The sequence below is a fragment of the Alosa sapidissima genome, chromosome 14, assembly GCF_018492685.1.
Source record: "Alosa sapidissima isolate fAloSap1 chromosome 14, fAloSap1.pri, whole genome shotgun sequence".
In the NCBI taxonomy this organism is placed as follows: domain Eukaryota; kingdom Metazoa; phylum Chordata; class Actinopteri; order Clupeiformes; family Clupeidae; genus Alosa; species Alosa sapidissima.
This window is the reverse complement of record NC_055970.1, coordinates 13,962,864-13,973,483: the sequence shown is the minus strand read 5'-3', so window position 1 is coordinate 13,973,483 and position 10,620 is coordinate 13,962,864. Positions and strand designations below refer to the sequence as shown.

Sequence of the window (10,620 nt, the reverse complement as noted above, 5' to 3'; positions counted from 1 at the left end):
CCGACAGTGGCCGGGGCAGCTGGACGTCTTGTTCCAGCGGTTCCCATGACAACATCCAGACGATGCAGCAGGGCCGCAGTTGGGAGACGCTGGCGGAGGGGGCGGGGCTGTGGGCGGGGCGTGGCAGCTGGGCGTCGTCGGCTGGCTCCTCCTCCTCGTCCTCGGTGGCGTGCTGGGGGGAGGAGCCGGAGGGCGACACGGGCACCATCAAGCGCCGTGGCGGGAAGGACGTCAGTGGCGACGCCGACTCCAGCAGCATCACCTCCACCGGCTCCGAGGAGTCCAAGCAGGCCAGCCGCCGCCCGTCCCCCATCACCGTCGGCAACACCAAGGCTGTCGTCAGTAAGTGTTACCATGGCAGCCAGCACATTTCTGTGAGAGGGGCTTTAAGGCGACACGTTGGCAATGAGTCACTATACTGCTCACTATTTTTTAGGGGTGTAAAGATTCTGAATGTTATGCCATAAAGTAACACAAATAACTTTGCACTCTTTTATAGCCTACCCATTTGATCATTCTAGAATTGGATGCTATAGTATTCGTTTGAATAGGACTCTAATCTTGTTAGTCCAAAATAACTACCCGACGCGGTTACCAAGGTGACTGCCAAGTGGTGGGACTTTGGTAGAGTTGGTTGTGTTGGGTCACAGCTGATTGGCCAGTGTGATTGGTGACCGCTGATTGGCCAGAGATTAGATAATTGGTGACAGCTGATTGGCACGTGATGAGATGATTGATGACAGCTGATTGGCCAGTGTGATTGATGACAGCCGATTGGCCCGTGATGAGATGATTGACGTGTGTCTCTTGTGTCCCCTGCAGCGCGTAAGGAGGGGCGGTATCGTGACCCCCCTCCCACGCCACCCGGGTACACGGGCCTCACCCTCTCAGATGTGACGATGGAGGGCAGCGTGCCCGCACACGCACACACACTCACACACGGCGGGCGCCGGCCACCGGACTACACCACCGCGCTGCAGCGCTCCCGGCTCGTCACACACTCGCCGGACTCCCAGCAAGCTCTCGCTGCTTCAGCCGACACACACACACGACACACACACTCCCAGGACGGAGGGGAGGAGGAGGAGGAGGAGGAGGAGGAAGAGGAGGGTAAGAGTTGACCAGGACTGTATCTGAGCAGCTTTATGTTTGTCTATGTTTGAATACACACGTTTCAGTTGCACATGCATCATGCATGCATGAATATTTTTAAGAGTGTGTGTTTGTGTGTTTTGTGTGTGTTTACTGACCATCTCTTCCCTCTCTTGTCTTACAGAGGACGAGCAGGTGTCTGCAGTGTGAGTGTGAGTATGTGTGTGTGTGTGAGGGCAGTCCTGACGTGGATTTCAGCAGACAGACATTGAGCCACGCCCAGCGGTGCTGCCTGCCGTTTCCTGATTGGTGGATCCATCTGTCTTCTCTGCCTTAAAGCACTGGGGGGGGGGGGGGGGGTTACCCCGGTTACCCCGGTTACCCCGCCCTGCGCCGTACTGTGAAGGACTGGAGGGGGAGGGACTTAGAGAAGAGACTGGGATCTCAAACTCAATGCCTGCACTTTGGAACATATGACAAGACTACAAAAACAATTTCACTTTGACACACACACACACATACACAGAGCGCGGTGCGACATTCATGTTTGAATAATAAATTTGAAGAAAAACTGCGAACTTCTGTTGTCCGGACAACAGCATTCCTGAGGCCACACCCACTCTGGAGTCATCCATCATCTGCACTTTTTAAACTGTTTTATATCGAACAACACACACACACACACACACACACATGCACACACACTGAAATTCCAGCTCACCCACTGGACAGGGGGTGTGACATCACTCCACACCAACCTTCATCATCATCATCATCATCATTATTATCGTAGTGTCATCATATCAGTGACGGCCTGGAGAGCCATCAACAGAGCGTTTTCATTGGCCACTGCTGCTACCTGACCATGCTCACCATTGGAGCAGGTCCGTGGGCGGGGCTTCCTGGTGTCCAATCATGCACTCTGTTTGGGTCAGGGGTGGCGTGGGAGGGTCCGCACACTAGCAGCAACTCCTAACTCCTCCACACGCTGGGAAGTGCCTCTGTCAAGAACACGCCCTTTCTCCATCCTCAGCACACACACTCCATCCCTGACACACACACACTCCATCCCTGACAGACACACACACTCCATCCTCGACACACACACACTCCATCCTCAGCACACACACTCCATCCCCGACACACACACTGATTCCAGAGCTGACAGGACTGGACGGACATGTCCAGTGTGATCCCAACAAACGGTGCCTGAGGCGCAGGAGGCCCTCTGATATCTGGCTAACAGGCTAGCAGCCTAGCCAGCAGTGTACAAGCTAAGTGACTATCTGCTGGCCAGCTAGCATGGGAATAAGAGCTAACCGGCTAATTGGAGGGCCAGCTAGCATGGTAATAAGAGCTAACCGGTTAACTGGAGGGCCAGCTAGCATGGGAATAAGAAGCTAACTGGGGTAGCTGGAAGTGGAGTACCACCAATCAGGCTAACTGCAGAAAATAGCAGGGGGGGGGGGGGGGTTTGGGGGGCATAACTTGCTAACAGCACAGCAAAATTAGCAGGAGTGTGCTAGCAAGCCTATGAGCTAGAAAGCTAACTTCACAACAGAGTTACTGGGAGTGGGTCTTGGATCTAACAGGCTAACTGCACAGCAAAGTTAGTGGGAGTGGGACTAAGAGCTAAATGGCTAGCAGGCTAACTGCATAGCAACGTTAGTGGGAGTGGGACTAAGAGCTAAATGGCTAGCAGGATAACTGTAGGATGCCATAGGTGGCGTTTAGCCCAGGGGCATGTTGCATGGTGAGGGCAGGCGCCACTGGAGCGGGGCACTCGGGGGAGCGGAGTATGACTCAGAGGGTGGGGCAGAGGAGTATCTGAGGGGGCAGAGGGGCATCTGAGGGGTAAAGTATCAGAGGGATGTACTTCCATCAGGTGTGTGAACACACACTTCTTAATCACATGAAGGGTTTATAATCTCCTCACTAGATCAACAGTGGAGTCCTACAGGAGCGAGTGTGTGTGTGTGTGTGTGTGTGTGGGGGGGTATCTGCTCATATTTATCTGAAACTGATGGCTGCGTGTGTGTGTGTGTGTGTCCGTGTCTCCATCCACGCACTGACTTTTACTGGAACTGAAGGAGGGTGTGTCCACTGAACAAATCCACATTTCCCTCTCTGCTGCTGGAGAACCTGGACTGACTGCGCTCTCTGGAGGGTTCCAGACACGTTCTAGACTGGATTCTGGAGGGTTCCAGATGCTTTCTAGACTGTTTTGTATTTGTTTGATGGGTTGTTTTTATTCATGTGGAGGTGGTTGGGGAGGGCAGAGGTGGAGACGTCCCTGCAGACTCTGGCCCAGATGTGGCCCAGACAAGCCCCCCCACACCTCCTCTTCTTTTGTCACTATGGTAACGCTGATCACATTGATCAGCCTGTAGAGAAAAAAAAAGAAAATCCGACTTTTGTGAACTGAGTTAGAAAACCTTGTAGTTACAGTGTTCTCCATGGAATCTCTGTGACATCACTTCCTGTGTGGTTTTGTTTCTGGTTTGCTTCCTGTCTTTGTTCGATGTGAAGGCTGCAGGTTGCAGGCCTCTATGGCTCACGGTCCTCACACACACACACACACACACACACACACACACACAAAACGTTGCACAACCCTGTACAAGCAGAAGAGTAAAGGTAGTAGGTAGCTTGGCTACACCACGTGATGTGTGATGTCATGTGTGATGTCATGTGAGAAGTGCTTATTTAGCTGGTGAAAATCTTCATTCTCCTCCTGATACTTTTACCTGTACGTCTTTTAAAAAGACAATTGGTGGAGTATGTATTGGCTGTTATTTTTTTTTCTTTTGTTTTCTTTTTTTGTATTTTTAATACAATAATTGTACATATTGGTTATATTTTTGTTGACTTGTAGAAATTGTACTATGTTTATGCCTCAACGTCCAGTTGATATGAAGCTGGAGGATGAATAAATACGATGACCGGAAACGAGTCCTAGGTTTAAAAATGCACTTACTCTCTTCAGATCTTCTTGCCCCTTTTGAATACTGTCTCGTCGACTGACGTCTGGCACCATCTAGTGTTTGCACAAGATAAGACATGGAAGTAACTTGAAATGTGTAACTCTCTCGTACTTTTTTTTAACTGACAAGTGTATGTCAGAACAAATAAAAAAGACAACTGTCTCCCTGCCTCATTTCCTCCTCTATGTAGACGATAGCATGACTCAGCAGTGAAGCACTGGCGCTCAGCATCAGTGCAGACTAAAGCATGACTCAGCAGTGTACAGGAGCGACCAGCTGGAGCAGACTAAAGCATGACTCAGCAGTGTACATGGGCTCACGTCATCCGTTGCCGAACTGAATTGTGTGTCTGTTGCGTCGCGTTTCTTCTGTCGCTCGCGTTGAGAAGTTCAGCTGTTGCTGCACCGACAGACGGCACCGGCCAATCAAGCCAATCGACGGAGGGCACCAACCAATCAAATTACGGTTATACTTCAAGTCATTTGCATAGCTACCGTCGGGAACACCCACTGGCATGCGTTGACGGAACGCAACTGTGTGTAGAGGCCGTAAAGCATGACAGCAGTGTACAGTAGTGAATGCAGCTGGAGCAGACTAAAGCATGACTCAGCAGTGTACAGTAGTGAATGCAGCTGGAGCAGACTAAAGCATGACTCAGCAGTGTACAGGAGTGAATGCAGCGGGAGCAGGCTAAAGCATGACTCAGCAGTGTACAGGAGTGAATGCAGCGGGAGCGAGCTAAAGCATGACTCAGCAGTGGAGCACCGGTGTTCCAGTTTGTCTGGTCCGTATGTTGACTGGTGACATTTGCATAAAATGGAGCGCCAAAGATTGTCATTTTCACAAAGTGTTTGCAAAGTGAGACAGCATAATATGAGGATCTCGGAGAAACGTGTACCAGTTAATGTCTAATGCATGTCCACTTCAGCGTTATCCACACACCCGTTAATGTCTAATGCATGTCCACTTCAGCGTTATCCACACAATACGAAACATGCTACAGTATGTGACCAGAAGATTAAAACGAAGTCGCCCGAAACATGGAAGGTTCACATGGGTTTCAAACCATGAGTCTCAATGGCACTGCAAGCAGTTACACCATCAATCCCACCGCACATCTGATGCCTCTAAGCATTTGTAATTAGAGCCTCAGCTAATAGTACAGTACGCTGTGTTTGGACAATAGGCTCCCGCTGGATTTGCATGTAAAAATATTTTTTTTTTGCATATTTTGCTAATATAGAGTCTAAGGAACAAGATTTTTTTGTCTTCAAATTTCCACAATCCATCTTTAGTGTTTTTATCTGTATGTTTTAAAATAAGTGATTATATCTAGTCCGAAAAGTGATTTTCACATTTTCTTCTTCTTCTAATTCCACTTTTTGCACACAAAACCCCCAAATAATGTAGAAAGGTTGTTGGTTCTAAAACAATATCCATAGTTTTCAAACTTTGAGTGTAAAAAAAGTGTAAAAACACCTCCACGCCTATGTCAAAAAACGATTTCTTAATCTTTGCTTTTCTTGATGCTTTCCTTGACCTGCCAAGTCATTCTATTGTCTTGGAAATCATCTATAATAGTACAGGCAACACAGTAGGCATGGGTAGTTGAGTAACAGTAGGCAAAATTAACAAAAGAATATAAGGTACAAACAAACAGACAAACCATGGATGGCCCTCTCACAGCCTGAACTAATACAAAAAACAAATAACTCAAGGGAAAACCAGTGTTGCCAGCTATTTCAAATGGAAAGTAGCTAAAGCCAGCTCCAAAAGTCGCTAAATGTCGCTAGATGACGTCACACACTAATTTGCATATCAATTACGTCACCAGGTCGTGACCCCCCCCCCCCAAAAAAAAAAAAAAAAAAAAAAACGGTGATGGCCCTTTAATTCCCCTTTACACCTGTTTGCTTTTCTCCCTAGGCCTACTGAAATAGGCAACTTTAAGAGCCTAATTTAAATATATTTAATTTAACATACTTGTATATAGGGTAATTGATACACTTTACACTTCTGTACATCTTGTCATAGTATACACCAGAATGAGGATTAAGTGGCTGAAAATCAGTCATTTCCAACCTATTCCCAACTGCTGCATTTGCTTTGCACAGCTTGAAGTCTGATTATAACTTCACCATAGGCTACACACAATTTAACCTTACAACAATGGCTATATTTTGGATTTATTTAGTTAATGTCACTCAGACAGACCGACATCATTTTTTTCCCTCAGCCGACAGTCTGTCCTGCATTGACAACATTGAGGCGACATAGCCTAAACGAATGCTTTAGGTTTTTCTAACTTGTATGCTCGATTTTGAACTATCTGCTTGTGAATGAAGTTGTAGCCTACTTTCCTTTGTTGAATGGTGGAAAGCGTGTCCCTGTTTCCCTGTCATCATGTCATTGCTCTCGTCTCGTTGACTCTGGTTGTAATCTCACCAGAAGTTGCTGCACCTTCCAATAACATTGTCTGAGCTGTTAGATCTATATAACATCTACTTCCGTGGATAACATGGGCTGATACTACATTACTTTTACTTCATTACTTTTATAATCATGGGGCAACGCTTTGGGCGAACTCGATGTAGGCTAATTCACAAACGAAACAGGCATGAGACTCTTACACAGCACAGCCGAACTCACTGCTCACTCATAAGAGTAAAAAGGGACGTTACATGCCATCACATCAGAGTCTCAAAAAGTCTCCAAGAACGCCAGAAAAAGTAGCTAGATTTGTCGCTAGTCGCTTTTTACAAAAAAAGTCGCTTGGGGGGTCTGAAATCTCGCTAAATATGTATATATAAGTTCGCAACACTGGGGAAAACATTGCTCAAACACAAAACCATTTGCATTTACTCTCTCTAAAAGCAACGGGTTATCCACAGCCAACAGGCCGGGCGTGCGAGAGAAGCAATGAAGTTGAATTAAGAATATATCCATGTTCTTCCAACAACAACAACCACAAGCACCCAGCACCAAACAATTCAAATGACCGGCACTGTTCTCCCAGAGAGGAAGCTACGTACAGTATATGATCACCACCCATGTGCGCCAGTGCTGCAGGTCAGCCTTTCCACATACACACCTGGCTTTAAAGTTCACCGTCCTGGTAGCATACCTATCTACTGCCAAGGCCTGAAGGGGACGGGGAGAATATTTACTTCTGCTACACTGGCAGAGAACTCATGTGAAACAGACTGTGGGAGGTGGAAGGGGTTTGAATGCTGTCCGGCAGTATTATGAACGTGAACGTCGGAGGGATAGAACCGGATCAGGGTTCAGACCCAACTCCTCCAGGGGTCACACGATTGGAAAATTACCTGCTGCTATACTTGGGGCCAGCTTGAATTTCCCCTTGGGGATCAATAAAGTATCTATCTAGCGCTGGTTCTTTCAAAGTGACTGTGCTAAATGGTGCCACTGCCAGGTGGCTGGCGCTGTTTGTGGGGGGTTGGACATCTGGTACGCCCTCCAAAAGAGCCTGGGACAGTTGGTCAAGGTTAAAGTTAACACCATCTTGGTCACTGTGATGCTAAGCATTAGTCCTGGTGTGGACTATGGCTACCCTCAACGGGTCTCCAACTGCAGGGTTACTGAGGCCTGGCTCCCTCCCGGTACCCCCATGAGGCTGTGGAGCAGCCAGTGCTAGTGGGCTGGAAGAATCTTGACCGGTGGGAACAGGTTTAAGCTCAGAGCCATGCATGGTCTTGAGGGGCCCCTCCTCCCCATACGGCCTGATCTTATAGTGTGTGCCAATTTCATACTTGGTAGACACCCATGTATCCTGGATTTTGTGGCGACCGTGAAAATGGTTCTTGCAAAAGAGTTTACATGTACATTACATTTAGCAGACACTTGACCAAAGTCACTTACATACTGTATGTCAGCTATATTACAAAGGATCACATTGTCCCAATGTGTCCCAGAGCAACTTGGGGTTAAGTGCCTTGCTCAAGGGCATACTGTAACAGTGAAAACCAGGAATTGAACCGACAACTTTCAAGCTACTGCATGCTAGCCCAGCTCCTTAACCACTACACTACCACCACCCACTAGAAAAAGACTAGACTGCCAGGTGGTAATATGGGTACAGTGTCAGGACCACCATGCCTACGATATGCCGCAGCCTCTTCCAAGTGTCTCCTAGCATAGACAGAAGTCAGGTATACTCTTGATGTTGCACCACCCAATCAGTCGGTGGACTGTCCCTGTGGTCACTCCCAGTATTTAGGTGGGTCAGAGACTAAGAGTGAAAGTAAACAAGACAGGGCCTGGGAGAGAAAGGTACTTACCAGAAGGGCATAAATAGAAGGAGCTAGCAGAAGAGGAGATGCAGGGACTTTCCAGAAAGAGGAAGTGAAACCAAAGTTGAAGTGACACATAGAACCAAACAAAACATACCCTGCCTGGCAACAGCTTACACATAGAACCTGGCTACATGTATTCTGCCTAGCAACACACATTTTTTAATGTTTAGATGAGAGGGGTTTTCCACCAATATCTCAAGTCCAAAAACGGTCTGATTGGCTAAAAGGGGCCTGGTGGCGTTCCTGGTGATAGGAACGCCTCCCAGGCCCCTGAGAGCATAAAAGAAAGAGCTCAGGCACATTCAGATCAGATCTCATTGGGGTAGCAACTGCAACTCATCACTCTATTGCCTGACGGTCCAGTCCTGACGCTGTTTGGATTGTATTCTCACTGCAATACGGTGAATAAAGGATCAACAGTCTTCAACGTTTCTCGTCTTGGTGTTCTCCTGTGGGTCTTTGACATCAGAGTGCTAATTGGCTTGGAGGTTCAGGAAGTGGTCAATTTTCCACGACAAAGGCCTGGGTAAACTTTGAGAAAACATTTGTGACTACCAGAACATTCTCTTGTCCTGTGCTAGCCCAATCCAAGAGAGTAAAGTCAATGGAGATTATTTACAAAGGCTTAATGGCTAACAGATTTCCCAAGAAGGTTCTGGCTTGGGTTTGTCTTGCTTTAGCAACCACACAGTGCTCGCACTCAGAACACCACTTTTGCACCTCATGCCACATCTGGGTCCAGTAGCACCTCTGGCATAGGAAATCTGTGGTCCTGTCTACCCCAGATGGCCATGGTTGTTGTGTAGGCTAGTGAGCACTTCGACTCGCAACACCTTTGGCAGTAAAAGCTGCAGCACTGGATCCCTGGAAGGAGGAGCCTGGATCGCTCGGTACAAGGTCCCATCCACTTTCTGTATCTGGGACCACTGCTTTATCAACTGCGGACTTCCCTTGGTTCACTCCACTTGTCTTAACGGGTAGGTGGTCATCCCTGTCACCAAAACCACAGGTATCTGGAAATACAGGGATTAGTCAGGACTTTCAGGACTCTTTTGGTTTGACCAGGGATGGTGTCCCCCATACAAGATTCTGTCATCCAAGAGTCTTGGATAGGTGCACTCGAGGCTTGTATGTTGGCTATGGCAAGCGGCAGGGGGACGTCCAGGCCGTGAGACACAGATCGCAAAGTGTTAGTGGGGCTTCTGGGAAGCCTAGAAAGGGTATTGGCATTGCGATTAGCTGTCCCAGGATGATATTTGATGTTGTAATGAAGAGGGCAAGTTGAGAAACCCAGTAATGTTCCAGAGCACCCAGTTTCGCTGACTGCAGGTATTGGAGAGGATTGTTGTCAGTATATACGGTGAACTTCTTGCCCAGGAGATACTTGCAATTTTTTGCCCACTTGACTGCAAGGAATTTGAGTTTCATGGCACTATAATTTGACATGTTGCTCTCACTTGGCCGCAAACCCCGGCTAGCAAAAGCTATTGGTCGCCGTAACCCATCCTTCTCCTGTGACAGAACTGCTACCAATCCTGCATGCCTTGCATCTAGGGGTGTGAGTCTCTCATGTAAAAGACGATACGATTCGCATCTAGATACATGGGCACGATTCGATACAAGAAAAGATACATGTTTATAAAAAACGATTCAGTACGATTCGATGCGATGCGATTGCAATTCGATGCAGTTCAAGAATGGCAAGAATGGCTGAAAGATTTTTTTATAATTTGCTCAAGGTGCACATTCATTTTATATTATCAATTATCATGGTCATGGATGTCAATTAGGCAACAAAATGTGTGAATATGATTATCTAAACTGAGGTTTGTTTCATATACTGTATTGAAATGAAAAAAAGAATAGTCTACATTTCAGTCAAGCACAGCAGCCAAATACAACATAAGAATACATTTTTATAGACTTTACAGATTTTATAGAGTTATATGTGATTGTTTTCATGGAGCTGTAGCCTTGTTGAGGTAAGACAATACCGAAATAAAATAAAACAGTGCTTAAGACACTCTTGGCCTTTTCTCATATAGGCCTAGCCTACCCTACAAGAATAAAATAGGCCTACAAATCAATGAACTCTCTGGGCTTATTTTGTTCCAACAGTAGACCTAATGCAGAAACCTAAAATGCCACAAGTCTGAGTGAATATGAACAAAATCATTGGCTAACTAGATGTACCGCAGAGCGGTACAAAATATGACCGCCGCCCAGTCCAG

At 47.1% G+C, this 10,620-nt stretch overlaps 1 protein-coding gene across 3 annotated transcripts in view; it reads left to right on the top strand.

Moving 5' to 3' along the window:
- The window catches only part of rapgef2b (Rap guanine nucleotide exchange factor 2b), a 111,175-nt gene extending 106,937 nt beyond the window's left edge, over positions 1-4,238 (top strand). For all 3 annotated transcript variants that reach the window (XM_042061734.1, XM_042061733.1, XM_042061732.1), the window contains 3 exons: positions 1-342; positions 823-1,110; positions 1,277-4,238. The exon at positions 1-342 is cut by the window's left edge and continues 116 nt beyond it. In XM_042061734.1, coding sequence (XP_041917668.1) covers positions 1-342; positions 823-1,110; positions 1,277-1,302 — 656 coding nt within the window. In that variant the 3' untranslated portion in view covers positions 1,303-4,238. The remainder of the gene's footprint in view (positions 343-822; positions 1,111-1,276) is intronic.
- The last annotated feature ends 6,382 nt before the right edge of the window (positions 4,239-10,620 follow it).